Source organism: Pongo pygmaeus, chromosome 18 (genome assembly GCF_028885625.2).
Source record: "Pongo pygmaeus isolate AG05252 chromosome 18, NHGRI_mPonPyg2-v2.0_pri, whole genome shotgun sequence".
Taxonomy (NCBI): Eukaryota; Metazoa; Chordata; class Mammalia; order Primates; family Hominidae; genus Pongo; species Pongo pygmaeus.
The window spans coordinates 72,807,131-72,823,909 of record NC_072391.2 but is presented as its reverse complement, the minus strand read 5'-3'; the positions used below and the strand labels follow the sequence as shown (position 1 = coordinate 72,823,909).

At 44.0% G+C, this 16,779-nt stretch overlaps 2 protein-coding genes across 4 annotated transcripts in view; one reads left to right on the top strand and one right to left on the bottom strand.

Annotated features, from left to right (window-relative positions):
- TERF2IP (TERF2 interacting protein) lies at window positions 1–9,641 on the bottom strand. Its single transcript, XM_054453576.2, has 3 exons — window positions 8,822–9,641; window positions 2,979–3,103; window positions 1–1,225 (listed from the first exon to the last, which is right to left on the bottom strand). Exons 1-3 carry the CDS (start codon window positions 9,489–9,491, stop codon window positions 821–823), a joined length of 1,200 nt encoding a protein of 399 aa, XP_054309551.1. The 5' UTR covers window positions 9,492–9,641; the 3' UTR covers window positions 1–820.
- KARS1 (lysyl-tRNA synthetase 1) overlaps window positions 9,615–16,779 on the top strand; it is a 19,995-nt gene continuing 12,830 nt past the window's right edge. Inside the window, exons 1-3 of one of the 3 annotated variants that reach the window (XM_063654556.1) lie at window positions 9,653–9,796; window positions 12,899–13,078; window positions 15,620–15,779. In XM_063654556.1, coding sequence (XP_063510626.1) covers window positions 12,933–13,078; window positions 15,620–15,779 — 306 coding nt within the window. In that variant the 5' untranslated portion in view covers window positions 9,653–9,796; window positions 12,899–12,932. Of the gene's footprint in view, window positions 9,911–12,898; window positions 13,079–15,619; window positions 15,780–16,779 lie in introns of all 3 variants that reach the window. The other 2 variants (XM_054453565.2, XM_054453566.2) reach the window with 2 other exon arrangements.

Genomic DNA, 16,779 nt, shown 5'->3' with positions numbered 1-16,779 from the left:
TCGAATACAAAGTTATATTTATTTTCAACAATGAAAACAACACAACAAAGTGGAGTCAATCCACTAATTTTTTAAATCTAACACAATGCTTAGCACAAACTATACTCAATAAATAACACATTAACCAAGTAACATTATTCTTAACACTCTCTAGGGTTGTGTGTGCATTTTAAGGAAAACTGAGGGGTAGGTAAAGAAAGACATCCGGCAGACTTGACTGAGAAGGGCTCCAAAAAAAGAACATCCAAAGAGCAGGGTACTGAAATACTAAGTTAGCAAAATGAATACAGCATTTTCAAAGCAGTCTAGAAATCAGAGCTCACTGGGGGAAATGACAAGGGTTTGGGGATAATCCGTGTTCAAGGCCTCATAATTAAATCTTCCCCTATTTCTAGATTCTTTATTTGGAATCTATCCCAATCTAAAGGAGCTTCTGCCAAAGGACAGGAGATTACTTATGCTGCCTGAAATGGCCTATGCCTCCTAAATTTCCTTTCACTTTGTCACTAATATAGCAAGGGTTCCATTCCAACAACGGATTACTACTATGTAGACCAACTCCTAACTGATTTAGATCTTCCTTTCATAAACACATTGATACTTGTTCAAGGACAGCTGTAAATATCTCCAATTTCTTTTCTTTTTATCCCCCTCTACAACTCTGCTTGGCTACAAAATCTAGGACTCACAGAGCAACAGCAGCAATGGTCAGAAAATAAGTGCCAGTTCCAATGCAAGAACTCTCTAAAGTTCATTGGTCACAATTTTTTTTAACCACCTCATCTACCATGACTTTTTTCTTTTCTCATTATCTTGCCAATTATTTCTTTCGAAATTCAATCCTCCGAGCTACATTCTGAGCACCAAATTTTTTGACCAATGCCTCTCTGGTATCCTCATCATCTTTTTGCAAATCTATGTCATCTTGTCGGGACCAAATGGGGTATCCATCAGCTCTCTGACCAGATGCTAAGAAGGCGGAAGTAGCCTCCAGCTCACCACTATTTTTTAGGAAGGCCTGTGTAACTGTTGATAGATCCAAGTTAAACTTCTCCATTAACTGCCGAATGATCTTAATGGCAGCTCCCACCTCTGGTTGAGAAACTTTTTCTTCTTCTTCTTCTTCCTCCTCATCAGGCTGTGTTTCTGAGTCTTCCTCAGGCGTGGGTGGATCATCATCACACATAGTTATATGTATTTCGAAATCAGGAGGGCTCTCATCCACCTAGACAGAATGATGAGTAAAACCAGCTCCTAATCACCAAGTCTTGAATTCTTACAATATCTGGTCTCTTCCAACTATCACCCCCTTGCCTTCTGCATTCCAATCACACTGGACTTCCTTCAGTTCCTCTTAATATGCTGTGTTCCTTCTTACATTTATTCATGTCAGATGTGTATGTATATGTGCACGCCTGTGTGAGGGGCAGGGGGAGTATATGTGTGTATAATTGACTATAGTATTCCAATCGAATATTAGAAGCTACATTGAATATGAAAAATATATGTATATATAAAGAGAGAGACACATGTATGTGCACACATGTTCATTAGATTTGTTAAATGTTTGACTTCACTCTCAAGACTGTAAGCTCCTAAGGGCAGGAATTGTATGTTTTGTTCATCACCACATCTCCAATACCTACCAATGCCTATATACAGTAAGTACTCAAAAAGCACTGTAGTATGAATATATTAGGGCTTCCAAGCTATACTGGTTAGACAGATTACAAAGCATGCTATATGAGAAGAGGCCTAGGTAGGTCATGTTTGAGAGCTGAGTGTTTGAAGTTTATGAAAAATGAACCAAATATCAAATAATAAAACAGACTACAAAAGGCAACAATCCCTAAAACCTGCCAATTCCTGTGCATTCCTTCACTCACCAATTACAGAAGCTTTAAATTATTTCCCTTGTTTGGACTGAAGCTTAACCATTTTTCTTTGTTAATATGAATTTTCTTTGTTAATTCACAAGACCCTTTATCCTGGAAAAATATATACACATAATTTGGACCTTTAAAAAACTTATCATTATTGTATGGCTCCTGTCTTTCTCTGTAGCTATTATTAAATATCGGATTCTAACAGAGTAATAGAAGCTAGACTGAACATGGAAAAGCTATAACATTTCAAAAAAGCTCAAAGTACACAAAAAGCTAAATTTGCTTGATAAAAAAATTACTATAATTAGCTGGGCATGATGGCACATGCCTGTAATCCCAGTTACCCGTGAGGCTGAGGCAGAAGAATCGCTGGAACCTGGGAGGTGGAGGCTGCAGTGAGCTGAGATGGCACTACTGCACTCCAGCCTGGGTGACAGAGTGAGACTCCACCTCAAAAAAATAGAAAAAGCGGTGGCTCACGCCTGTAATCCCAGCACTTTGGGAGGCCAAGGCGGGCGGATAATGAGGTCAGGAGATAGAGGCCATCCTGGCTAACACGGTGAAACCCCGTCTCTACTAAAAATACAAAAAAATTAGCCAGGTGTGGTGGCGGGCGCCTGCAGTCCCAGCTACTCGGGAGGCTGAGGCAGGAGAATGGTGTGAACCCGGGAGGCGGAGCTTGCAGTGAGCCAAGATCGCGCCACTGCACTCCAGCCTGGGTGACAGTGCGAGACTCCGTCTCAAAAAAATAGAAAAAACAATTACTATAAACTTTTTGAAAAATATATTGACATTAAAGTACTCAAAGTGGGATGCTTTATACTGTTTATACAACTGTCCCTATTCTACCCAATTTTTCTCCCTTTCCCCCTCAACTTGTCCTGCCAAAAACTAAAAGCTTTGTGAAGCAAAAGCTTCAGGGCAACACGTCTGAAGCCCAGATCAGTCCCATTTTCCATTTTCCCTTTCCATCTTGAACTCCTCTCTCACTTTCCTGAGCCCCAGGTAGATGAAAAAAGGTGTACAGGATAACCAGTTTCAAAGAAGAATGAAGGTAGGGAAAAAAATAGTGAGTAAATCTAGTTAACATACCACAACCTCCTCAAACTCCCGGGTGGCTTCCACAAGCATCTTTTTGACTGCTTCTTCATTCTCCTGGATTTCTTCCTTCACATACTCTTCTTCAGGCAAATCTGGAGTTCTCTTATTCTGTGGTTCTGTTAAAGAGAACAGCACAGATTAGCAGTAGCCTCTTTTACATAAACCAAAAATATATTTGCTGTGTGAGCTCTGGGCCAGGAGTGAGCCTGCACTTTTTTTTTTTTACTATCAGAAGACATCTGTTCTTGATTCAGAAGGGTAAAAAAAGCCTAAGACGTGCTCATTCACCCATTTCTATGCTTGCTTCTGAAAAGATGTACTATCCAAATGATGATACGTTCTTAAACTCTGACATATAAAAATGCTCAAGTTTAATTCATTTTTTGCTTTGTATTTACAGACTTTGCAAATTAACAAAAATGTGTCATAAATTGGGTTCCTTGGGAAGCAAATTCTGAGATGGAGATGGAAATTTAAAGAATTGGGGAGTGATTTTGGGAAAACCTTTGTGGAAGAGAAGGAAAGCAGGAGTGAGCAGAGAGAGAAGGTGATTTATCAAAGAGTTACAACAAGGCCTTAGCCAAAACCATGGGCAACTCTGGAGCTAGGAAGGCCCTTCAGAATTGACCAAGCTGGGGCCAAGGAGCAGACTTTGTAACTCTGCAAATATCAGTCACTGGATGGTGGCAGCCCTAAGAAGACAGGAGTTTGGGCAAGGCAGCTCTCCTAGTAGCCAAAGGCAGATCTGGGCCATGTACCACAATCCACCAATATACCATCTACAAAAAGGAGGCCCTCCTAAATTTAAACATCCTGTTCCTTCCCTTTACATTTTGTTCTCTGAAGATTTAACTCTGCTCCTTTTCTACTTACTAAAACATACTACAAAGGGGCAGCAAGAGGGAGTTTTTCGTGATGGAATTGTTCTAAATCCCAATTTGGGTGCTGGTTACAAAAATTTATATATGTTAAAACACATATAACTGGAAAAGAGTACAGCAGCTCCTCAAAAAATTCAATATAATTTCATGATGACAACCCACAAGGAAAAAGAAAAAATTAAACATAAAATTACCATATGATCCAGCAATTGCATTTCTAGGCATATACCTAAAATAATGGAAAGCAGGGTCTCGAACAGATGCTAGTTATACCCATGTTCACAGCAGCATTATTCAAAATAAACAAAAGATGGAAATAAGCCAAATGTCAATTGATAGATTAATGGATAAACAAAATGTAGTATACACATACAATGGAATATTATTCACCTTTAAAAAGGAATGAAATTCTGACACATGCTACAATATGGATGAACTTTGAAGATATTATGCAAAGTGAAATAAGCCAGACACAAAAGGGCAAATATTACATGATTCTACTTGTATGAGGTATCTAGAAATATTGAATTCATAGAAACAGAAGGCGGAATGGTTGTTTCCAGGGGCAAAGAGGAGGGAGAAATGGGGAATTAGTGTTTAACAGGCATGTTTCTGACCCTTAGAAGCAGAAAATAATAAAAGGCATGGAGTTTCAGTTTTAGAAAATGAGTAAGTTCTAGATACAGATGGTGGTGACAGTTGCCCAACAATGTGAATGCACTTAATAATGCCACTGAACAGAACACTTAAAAAACTATTTGAATTGTAAATTTTACGGTATATACATTTTACCACAAAAAATAAAGTTTTTAAAATGCACATAATTTTACACCATAAAAAGTTAATTTTACTGTATGTATTTAATAAAATTCTTAAATAGTAACTAAAAAAGCCTTATCTTTGAGAGATACATGCTAAAATAGATAAAATGATACGATGTCTGGCATTTGCTTCAAAACAGTTCAGGAAGTTGGGATGAAAAGTATAGATTTAAAAAACGCCATGAACTAAAATCAGGTGAAGGTGGGTGATGGGTACATGCAGTATAGTTCATTATACTACTCTGTATTTGTAAATGCTTGGAATTCTCCATAATAAAAAGTAAAAATTACTGTTCATTCACATAATGAAATAGTGCAATCAATGAGAAAAGAATGAGGAAAAGCTTTGTGCAGACACGCAAACACTTCAAGATAAATAATTAAGTTTAAAAAAAGTAAACCACAGAGTAAGTTGATGTCTAGTGTGCTAGTATTACTATGAGCAAAGGGGACATGTAACAGACAAGAGACGGTAATAGAGGCTGCCTCTAGGAAAGGACCCAGGGAAAAGGGTATGTAAATAGGGAGACTGCCTTTTCAGTATGTACCCATTTGTACTCTGAGTATATCTACGGGATAAAGTCCTAGAACAAAACTGCCATGTTTAAGGGAATATACATTATAAATGTCATCAGATATTGTCAAAATGCCCCCCAAAGAAATTGTATCAATTTCTATTAACAACGTAGGAGTATACTTGTTTTCCCATACACTAACTTCGGATATTACCCATTGTATTGACTTTTGCCAATCTTATAGATAAAATATAACATCTCCTTGCTCTGATTTACTTAAAAAAAATAAATAACTTGGGGAGCTTTTGTTCTATTTTGTATAATGGAAGCTATCTCAATTCATCAAATAAATACAAAACAATTCCAACACACATATTTATTATCTCACAGGTCTCATGGGTCAAAGTATAGCTTATACTGACCCTACACTCAGGGTCTGATTTACTTTCTTTCTTCTTTTTTTTTTTTTTTTCCCGAGATGGAGTCTGGCTCTGTCACCCAGGCTGGAGTGCAGGGGCTTGATCTCAGCTGACTGCAACATGCACCTCCCCAGTTCAAGCAATTTTCATGCCTCAGCTGCCTGAGTAGCTGGGATTACAGGCGCACGCCATCATGCCTGGATAGTTTTTGTAGTTTTAGTAGAGACGGAGTTTCACCATGTTGGCCAGGCTGGTCTCGAACTCCTGACCTCAAGCGGTCTGCCACCTTGGCCTCCCAAAGTGCTAGGATTACAGGCACGAGCCACCGCACTCGGTCTGATTTACTTTCATTTAATAACAGGCTATTTCTTCATTTGTTTATCGGCCGCCTATTTATTTCCTTTTCTGGGAACTTCCTGTTCCATTTCCCTTTTCTCATTTTTCTATTAGTTTTCTTTTTACTTAATGACTTCTTACTTAATGACAAAGAGCTCTTTAGACATTAAAGAAACTAAGTCTATTGCAATGTATTGGGAATGTTTTTCCAGCATGCCCTCTGACTTTATTTACCATGAGAAGTTCTTAATTTTCAGGTAATCAAATATATAAAACTTTTTCTTTGTCTTTTTGGCTTCATAACTCATCACCACGCTAATATTTTTACTTTTTTTCTTCTGGCAAATCAGGCAGCATCCTGAACCACAAATGGTTCAGAGCAACTCCCACCATACTGATATATTCATTCATATCTTCTTTTACTCATTTTAGAATTTTTTAATTTTTACATTTAAATATCTGATTATCAAAAGATAACTTATATAGGTAGGATGAATCCAGCTTAATTTTGTCCCAAGTTCCAAATGGCTTGCCAATAGTCTCAACATCACGGATTTAAAAGCAAGGCCCAGACACAGCATGGTGGCTCACACCTGGAATCCTAGCACTTTTGGGAGGCCAAGTCGGGCAGATCCCTTGAGCCCAGGAGTTCGAGACCAGCCTGGGCAACACGGCCAAATCCTGTCTCTACAAAAAAATACAAAAATTAGCTAGGTGTGGTGACGAGTGCCTGTAGTCCCAGCTACTTGGGAAGCTGAGGTGGGAGGATCCACTGAGCCTGGGAAGTCAAGGCTGCAGTGAGCCGTGATCGCACTACCGCACTCCCGCACTCCAGCCTGTGTGACAGAGCAAGACCCCGTCTCAAGATATATAAATAAATAAAATTAAAATAAAATAAAAATAAAAGCAAGGCCATACATGATAACATACTTCACCCATACACATAGCCCTAACCTCATCTGCTATAATTAATTCTCCTTCCTACTCCATTAACAGCCACTCTGTTCTCTTTGTGGCTCCAAACACACCAGCCACACTCCCACCTAAAGGCGATTGCCCTGGCTTCTTCCTCTGCCTGAATACTCTTCCCCAGATATCCACCTGGGTTGCTCTTTCACTTCCTTCGGTCTCTGCTTAAACATCAGCTTATGAGAGTGACCTTCTCTTATCATCCCATAGGAAAAACCTCCTCCCCAACCCTTACACTCTGAATTATTTTTCTCTATAGCCCTTACCACTCCCCAGCTAGCATGTTACAAGCTCCATGACCACAGGGACTTTTATCTATTGTTATATTCCAGCAGGACAACAATGTCTGGCACTCAAATATCTGCTGAATGAATGAAGCTGAAATGTCACTTTTACCAAAACAAAATTCCTACTAAGCATACTGAACAGGAAAAAAAGATTTTACTCCCCAGACTTCAAGTGTTAAATGGAGTAGTCATACAGGCAAAGAAAAGGTGGGAGGATTACGGAGGGGGAGAAGCAGCATGCCTCTTTAAACAAAAGGGTCTGTCGGTTTCAGTTATCAATGCCAGATACGTCACAAGTACATCTTAACAGCCTCGCTCTGCATCCTAGACATACTGAACCCCAATTTTCAATTCAACTGCATTAAAAACTCACTTCACCTAAGCAAGACCAGGAAGAGACCTTCCAACTGCCGAGAACCGTCTTAAGCCCATAGGCATTCAGTTACGCCAGAGCATTAAAATAAGTCTGGTACGCCTTTATACTGAATCTACCTGAACATAACAGCAATCTTTTTTAAAAAGGAGTCTGTGGAATATCTCTTAAAAGAAACACAAGAAGCCAGTTATCCCGTGGGTAGCTGGTGGACAGGAAGGACGAGATCATTTTTTTTTTTTTTTTGAAATGGAGTCTCGCTCTGTCACCCACGCTGGAGAGCAGTGGCGCAGTCTCGGCTCACTGCAACCTCCGCCCCCCGGGTTCAAGCAATTCTCCTGCCTCAGCCTCCGGAGTAGCTGGGACTACGGGAACTCTCCGCCACGGCCGGCTAATTTTTGTATTTTTAGTAGGGGCGGCGTTTCGCCATGTTGGTCAGGCTTGTCTCCATCTCCTGACCTCAGGTGATCCGCCCGCCTCGGCCTCCCAAAGTGCTGGGATTACAAGCTTGAGCCACCGCGCCCGGCCAAGAGAGAATTTTCTATATACTCTTTTTGTAACTTTTGAATATAGAACCATGTCAATATTCTAGTCAATGGGAAAGTAAATTAAAACTAGACCAAGAAGCTGGGTGTGATGGCTCACGCCTGTAATCCCAACACTTTGGGAGACGGAGGCGGGAGGATCGCTTGAGCCCAAGAGTTCGAGACCTGTCAGGGCAACACAGCGAGACCCCCATCTCTACAGCAATTTTTTTTTTTTTTAATTTAGCGGGACATGGTGGCGCGGGAGTGTAGTTCCAGCTACTTGGGAGGCTGAAGCCGGAGATTCGCTTGAGCCCGGGACGTCCAGGATGCAGTGGGTCTTGATCGCGCGGCTGCATCACAGCCTGGGCGACGGAGCGAGCCCCCACTCAAAAATTAAAAAATAAAAAGGACGAGAGGCCGGACGTGGTGGCTCACTCCAACACTTTGGGTGGGTGGCCGAGGCAGGAGGATCGCTTGAGCTCAGGAGTTCAGACCAGCTTAGGTAACACAGACCCATCGCAAAAAAAGAACAATAATAAACAACAAGGGAGGGAGGAGGCAAGAAAATGGTGCAAATTTACCCGGATGTCAACAGCGGGAGGGGCCAAGCGCTGCTACCCAAGATGCCAAGATGGACGCCAAGCAGCCAGGAAAAAGACCCCAACCCCACCCGGTGTCCCCGAGGCCCCGCGCGCAGCCTCCTCACCCCCGCTATCCGCGGCCTCCGGGTCCTCCTCCGCCTTCCGCTTGAGCTTCTGAGAGGAGGGGCTCACCGGCGCGTCCCCCAGCAGGTACTTATGCTCCTGGCCCCGCAGGTGCTTGAGGTAGCGGTCCTTCAGGGACTGCCACGAATGCTGCGTGAGCGAGCTCTTCTCCATCGCTTTCCACAAGGCGTTACCAGTGACGGAGCTGGGCGAGCGGGCATTTTCCTTCACGTAGGTCAGGATGGCTACGTCGTCCGCATCCGTGAAGGCGATCCGCCCCGCGAGCCGCTGCGGCTCCGGCTCCGCGGCGCCCTCGGCCAGGGCCCCGGGCTTTGCTTCCGAGCCGGTGTCCGCCGCCGAGGCGGGGCCCAGCCGATAGGCCTCCAGCTCCAACCTCTCGTTGCGCTCCACGCAGTCCAGGATGTACTGCGTGGAGATGAAATCACCCGAGGCCTCGGCCAGCGCCTCCCCGGGCTGGGCCAGCAGCACGGCCCCGGGCTCCTGCACTCGGCACACGGTGCCGCCGCCGTGCAGGATGAGCGTCGACAGCCGACGCTTGGCCGGGCTGGGCCGCACGTAGAAGGACATGGAGCTGCCGTCGTCCCTCACGAACAGAGTCGAGGAATGGGTGGGCCCGTTGGGGTCTTTGCCCAAATCCATCGCCTCCGCCATGTCTGACGCCGAGCACTACTAGAAGAGCTGCCCCCTCGCGAGCGCCTGGCACACACAGCACAGCTGACTGAGCTGTCGCCGCAGACGCCTCTCTGGCGAAGCGCAGCACTGGGCCTGCGCAGCAGCCCCGGCGGCGTATCGAGAGTGCCCGCCCCCTCTCCCCCGGAAGAGGTGGGGCTTCGCACCTTGACCTGGAAATTAACGTACTATCCTCCTTACTTTTGGGTCGGGCCCTCCGGGAAGATGGCGGCCGTGCAGGCGGCCGAGGTGAAAGTGGACGGCAGCGAGCCGAAACTGAGCAAGAAGTGAGTGTCGCTGCGAGTCTTTAAAGCCTTTGCGGTAGGAGAGCCTGGGCTGGGAAGCGCCGCGAGGTTCCCGCCAAGGCTGCTGTGCCGGGGCCTTCTTGCCGGCTCTCGTGGGTACGCACATGGTGGGACGTGGTGGCTGCGCCCTGCAGACCACGTACCCCGGGATACCCCGGGCACGCCGGCTTACCGTTCCCAGCTGGCACCGGCAGGATCCTCCCTATCATACCCCTAGAGTTAAGAGACTGTGGGGGAGGAACTAGGACGAGAACTAAGAGTTATCAGGAAAGAAAAGCGAAACTTCCTGCTTAGCTTCATCCTCCTTCCTTCTGAGAAATGCATTATTTTGTCGAGCCACTCAGTAAACGTGGAAGTTGGAGAAATGTTAAAACCCTAGCTTTTCAGAAAGACCTTCAAAATTTTCTGGGCCTCACTAAGGTCGTTCTGAACGTTATGTATTAAAAGGGATCAGTTCTAAAACTGTCATGCATCTACCCGTATGGGTTATTCAGTAGATACCTGTGAGTATTAAGTGATCAACGTCTAACAGTAGAGACCATCTTAATTCAGCCTGATATCTTTGTTAACCACTCCCAAATCCCTGGAGTATGTAGGTTAACATAGATAAGTCAGGATTAGCCACCGTTTAACTGGCTGTCTTCTCATTAGCGTTCCCCATTTGAACCACAGAACACAGGTAATTGAGTGTTTTATCATTGCTAGGAAGATGATACATAGTACCATTCCAGAGGCATACGAGAGGGCTTAATCCCCGTGGCGCGCACTTGTTATCCCAGCTACTCGGGAGACTGAGGCAGGAGAATCGCTTTAACGCAGGAGGCGGAGGTTGCAGTGTGCTGAAGCCATTGCACTGCAGCCTGGGAGACTTGAGGTAGCGGTCCTTCAGGGACTGCCAGGAGTGCTGCGTGAGCGAGCCCTTCTCCATCGCTTTCCCCAAGGCGTTACTGAGACAGAGCCAGACCCTGAATGAAAAAGAAAAGAGAAATGATGTTTCCTTTTTTTTTTTTTTTTTTTTTTTTTTAAGATAGAGTCTCGCTCTGTCGCCAGGCTGGAGTGCAGTGGCGCAATCTCGGCTCACTGCAACCTCCGCTGCCAGGGTTCAAGCAATTCTCCTGCCTCAGCCTCCCAAGTAGCTGGGATTACAGGCGTGTGCCACCATGGCTGACCAATTTTTGTATTTTTAGTAGAGACGGGGTTTCACCATGTTGGGCAGGATGGTCTCAATCTCCTTACCTTGTGATCCGCCCACCTTGGCCTCCCAAAGTGCTGGGATGACAGGCGTGAGCCACCGCGCCCGGCCTGATGTTTCCTTTTGTGTCCCTGGCTTTTTGCTTCAAATATCTTAGAAAAAGTGTAAGAGAAATTGTCTAAGTTTATAGTTTGGTAGCACCTTAATATATTGTCCTTTATTAGAGCAATCCGATGGACTTGCATAAAAGTTTGGAACCTGGTCTTTGGACTGCTACCTTAGAGAAAATTGACTGGACTTTAATCTGTTAAGTCAAATTTAGTTGAATGTGGTATATCTGTGATATACAATCCTAAAGTTTAGTTCATTCTTTCAAACCACCTATGATAATCAATTACATTGAATTGAATTTTAGGACTATATATCACAGGTGAAAACAGCGTTTCCAGTTCAGAGTGTGTTTTTAGGTAAAGTAGATAAACTGAGAAAACTGGTTAATTCCTCTTTACTTTTTTTTTTTTGGAGGCAGAGTCTTTGTTGCCCTGGCTGGATTGCAGCGGTGCAATTTCAGCCCACGGCAACTTGCAACTCCCGGGTTCAAGCAATTCTAGTGCTTCAACCTCCCAAGTACCTGGGACTACAGGCGCATGCCACAACACCCAGCTAAATTTTTGTATTTTAGTAGAGATGGGATTTAACCTTGTTGCCCAGGCTGGCGTCAAACTCCTGAGCTCAGGTGATCCATCCGCCTCAACCCCACAAAGCGCTAGGATTATAGGCGTGAGCCACCACTCCCTGCTTCACTGACTTTTCTAAAATTAAATACAGCTACTACTTTTTTGACCAGCTTTTCTGTGCCAGGCACAATGCTAGATCTCTACAAGCTTTCTAATTTCAATAATAACCTTGCAAGAGGAGTTATTGTCCATTTTTCAAATTAATAAACTGAGGCCCTAGTAATTAAATGCATTATTAAAGCGTGCACTTCTAAAATATAGTCTAGCAGTGATCCAGAGCACTGGAGCAGGGATCTGAAGTCAGGCCTGTGACACCACAGTCCATGCTCTGTATCCTGACTGCACAGCACTACTCATGTTGTCTTACCTGTCATTGATGTCTATTCCTCTAGTTACCATGAGCTAAAATAATTTTTTTCTGATTAACATTTCCTTCCGTTTATTGTTCTGGGGAATTCCTTGGTCTGAAATTTTCAGTAAGCACCATTTTATGCCAGGTATTGACTCCAAGTTTAAAAACAGATGTGCTCCCTGCGCAAGTGAAATAGCCTCCTCAAATTTATTTGAACACGGTGAAGAAGGTGATCTCTGTAATTCTGTTGCCTTCCAGTGTTGATAAAGTATAAACATAATGCAGTCTAAGGACCTTCCTGAAATTCTCCTTTCCCCTTGTTCCTAGAGTTCCAAACAAGTCTTCTCTTTGACACGTATTTTTGTGTGGCTTGCATTTATCTTTGTCTAGAGTTGGCAATTGATAGTGACAGTTTCCTCTTACTTTATATGCTCCCCATTGCCATCTTGTGGCCAGGTATTTCCTCTCCAGGTGAGAAACCACACTTCAGGGCTTCAGAAAGTGCCTCACATCCTGTTCCCATATTCTAGGATGTTGTGAGCATTTTTACCTGTAAGCTATCCATTAGCTTGCTGTTGGCTTTACCCCAGATATGCATGTTTTTCCATAGTCAGTACTAAGAACATTGTCAGTTACAGTTGTAGCACAGGGAGTGTTACAGGGTTGCTATCAGTTAAGACAGTCTTAAATGGGACTAAAAGGTAGTAGAAGCATGGTCCCCCTCCCCAACCCATAAGAGAGTTGGTTGGGTATATGTATACTGTCTGTCCCATCTGACACCACATCTCTGTGTTTCCCACTAGGTGGTGGTAATCATTAGTTCCAGGGTGCTCTGCCATGTTGACGCAAGCTGCTGTAAGGCTTGTTAGGGGGTCCCTGCGCAAAACCTCCTGGGCAGAGTGGGGTCACAGGGAACTGCGACTGGGTCAACTTGCTCCTTTCACAGCGCCTCACAAGGACAAGTCATTTTCTGATCAAAGAAGGTTGGTGCCCATTACCTTCTTTATTGCTCTGGAAGCAAAAATTCTTTCCTTACTTGGTTCATTTTCTGTTAAGCCTCTGGCTAAGTCTTTGGACTTGTTGCTAAGGAAACAAGGAGCCCTAATACCAAAACCAATAGTCCTTTCTCATTTTCTCTTTAATAAATTCAAATCATCTCTTCTTAGAGTCTTGAGATGACATGTGGATCTTATTCTAGAAGAGTGCTGAGAACAAAAGCCTTGTTTGAACAAATAATTTCTAATGCCAGCTATTTCCCTTTTCTGTCTTTCTGGAGTTTTGTTTGCTCTTGAGATTAATTTGGTTTCTAGTCTTAGTGCTATCCCTAGGACCTTTTTGGATTATCCTTAAGATTGATTTGATTTAAGAGGAGCACCTGGTTGAGTGGAAAACAGATTTATCTTAATTCTAGAAGAACTAGACAGCCTAGTCTTAGCAGTCCACTGACTGAATTATAGCATGATAGCACCAGCACAGTGTTTTGGAAAGGTTGTCTTTAGAAATGTTATAAGACATTATATGTAGAAAAAGCTGTCAACTTTGAAACCATTCAGAATCTGTTTTTCTTTTTTCAAAGATGAAAGATTCGGCCAGGCATGGTGGCTCACGCCTGTAATCCCAGCACTTTGGGAGGCCAAGACGGGCGGATCACGAGGTCAGGAGATCGAGACCATCCTGGCTAACACGGTGAAACCCCATCTTTACTAAAAATACAAAAAAAATTAGCCGGACGTGGTGGCGGGCACCGGTAGTCCCAGCTACTCCGGAGGCTGAGGCAGGAGAATGGTGTGAATCCAGGAGGCAGAGCTTATAGTGATCCGCGATCGCACCACTGCACTCCAGCCTGGGCAACAAGCAAGACTCTGTCTCAAAAAAAAAAAAAAAGAAAAATGAAAGATTCAAAACCTCAATTCATTTTTTTTAAGTTATTCTAAATTCATATTGAAAATGAAGGATGTGTCCTGAAGCCAGAATGTTTGCAGGCATGACTTGGGATCTTTTGCTGTGGTTCACTATTGCAGAATATTTGATTATGTTCAGCGGTTTGAAAGAATGATCCATAAATTGTCTTTGAATAGTAAAGATATCCCTCCCTACACCAATCTGTTTAGTTTGTGGGTTCAGATAGCAAATTCAGACCATAAGAGACATGAACATATCATACGGAACAGCTCAAAGTTGTCCGCATTACTTTGGTTTTTGAGGTTCAAGTGATAAGTATCAAGAGTTTGGATACCAAGTGATTTAACCAGAAATGTATTCAAATCAGTATGGTTTCTATATGAGGCGCAGAGAGTAGAGGGTTAAGATACTGAAAGATGCCTAGAAAGCTCACATTTGGTTAGCTGAATGCCAGGGTCAGGGTAATCCCTTTATACAAACATTATCTCATTACACACCACAACAACTGGTGGGGGTTGTCTGTTATTATTTTCGTTTCACAGGTGAGAAGTTAATTCACTCGTCCAAGTCACGTAATTGACAAGTCTGTTGGAATTTAGTCCCAGGCAGCCTGACTACAAAGATGGTATATTATCCCCTGTACTTTGCACACCGTTCTACTTTGTTGTCCAAGTCAGGCTCCAGTGGGCAAAGTGAGACTAATGCTGACAGCCATTTTTGGAGAGACTGTTGGTGGGGGAGGTCTTGAGTGCTAAAGAGCCAGCTCTTCCTTACTATCATCCTAACTCACTCTTAGGGGAGGGATAGAGAGAGGGGGTGGCAGAGGGCTGGAGATGTTGCCTTATCATGTGTTAGATCTGGAATTGGAGGGGTCAGGTGGCTCACACCTGTATTCTTAGCACTTTGGGAGGCCAAGGCGGGCAGATCACTTGAGGCAAGGAGTTTGAGACCAGCCTGGCCAACGTGGTGAAAACTCGTCTCTACTAAAAATACAAAAATTAGTTGAGTGTGGTGGTACACACCTGTAATCCCAGCTACTCAGGAGGCTGAGGCACGAGAATCCCTTGAAACCCGGGAGGCAGAGATTGCAGTAAGCTGAGATTGTGACTGCACTCCAGCCTGGGCCACAGAGCAAAACTCTGTCTCATTAAAAAAAAAAAAGACGTGGCACTGTTGGAACTTCACCTTCTGGGGGATACTAAACAACTGAGATTCAGTCACTGTCCTCAAGGAGCTCCCTAACCTAATTAGCTCAAGAAAAGCCTATTCTAATTTTCTAGAAAACCTTTTCTCCTATTCAAAACTAATGCATAGGGTTTTCTTTGTCTTGGGACATCTTGGTTTTAGTTGGGACCTAATGCCAAGGACCTGAGACTGGCAAGCAGAGACTGAGAGTGATCTTTCACGTCTTTGTTCTAAGCTTATTTTTCCCTTTGTGTCTTTCACAAAAAGAGTTTAGTGACAAGCTACTTGAGCTGAGCTGTGGGTGTGGAATTGAGGGGTATAGAACTGAGCAAGAGCGTTTCTCCCAGGCGATTCGTGTTTTTGGTAAGTTGCTAGGGGCAGAACATAGAGGACTCTTCAGGCAGCTAACACATTGAACGCTTTCATCTTTCCAACAGTGAGCTGAAGAGACGCCTGAAAGCTGAGAAGAAAGTAGCAGAGAAGGAGGCCAGACAGAAAGAGCTCAGTGAGAAACAGCTAAGCCAAGCCACCGCTGCTGCCACCAACCACACCACTGACAATGGTGTGGGTCCTGAGGAAGAGAGCTTGGACCCAAATGTGAGTTCCCTGGGCCACCAGCATAGCTGGGCACAGGAAAGCTTCTGATGAGGCTTATGACAGATTCTTTGGGACTGGACAGTAGGAGGGACCAGTACGCCTGAGGTCACTGCCAGGGATAAGGGAGGGTCTGCTGCTCCATCTGGTTAAAGGCACAGACCCTGAGTGTTTTTTATGTCAACCCCCAAAAGGCATTTGGGAGAGTCCAGCATTCAAGTGAATTAATCTTCCTTGGAATTAGCTTGACCTTGAGGCCCCAGGGAAAGTGTCCCTCTAAAGATTGCCTGAGGTTTACTTTAGACCAGAGGCTGGCAAACTACAGGCCACCAGCCAAACCCACTTCTCCATGCCCCCACTTTATCCTTCCCTCCGTGGTTTTTTGTTTTTGTTTTTGTTTTTTTGAGGCAAAGTCTCATTCTGTCACCCAGGCTGTAGTGCAGTGGTGCAATCTCACTGCAACCTCCGCCTCCCCAGTTCAAGTGATTCTCCTTCCTCAGCCTCCCAAGTAACTGGGATTTGAGGCGCACACCACTACACCCTGTTAATGTTGGCCAGGCTGGTCTTGAACTCCTGGCCTCAAGTGATCCACCCGCCTCGGGCTCCCAGAGTACTAGGATTACAGGCATGAGCCACCACACCTTGCCTCTCCTTGGATTTACTAGTAAAATTGTATTGGAACACAGCTGTGCTCATTTGTTTACGTATTTCTGAGGCTGCTTTCCCCCTGAAACAGCAGAGTTGAGAAGTTGCATCAGAAAAACTTTGTGAGAAAGGCTGCTGTAGAGTATTCCTTGTTTACATTCTCCAAGCCCCATGCCTTGGGGAAAAGTCTGATGTGTTGCCAGAGGTAGGAGAGTAGTTAAGAACATAAGTGACTCGACTCACCATGCAAATGTGGTCTACAAAAGTTGACAACAAGGCCACCTATACCCATTAAAAATTAAACTTTTATGATTTTAGGCAGAACTTAGATTTTTCTTTTTGTTGACTCTTGCATTTT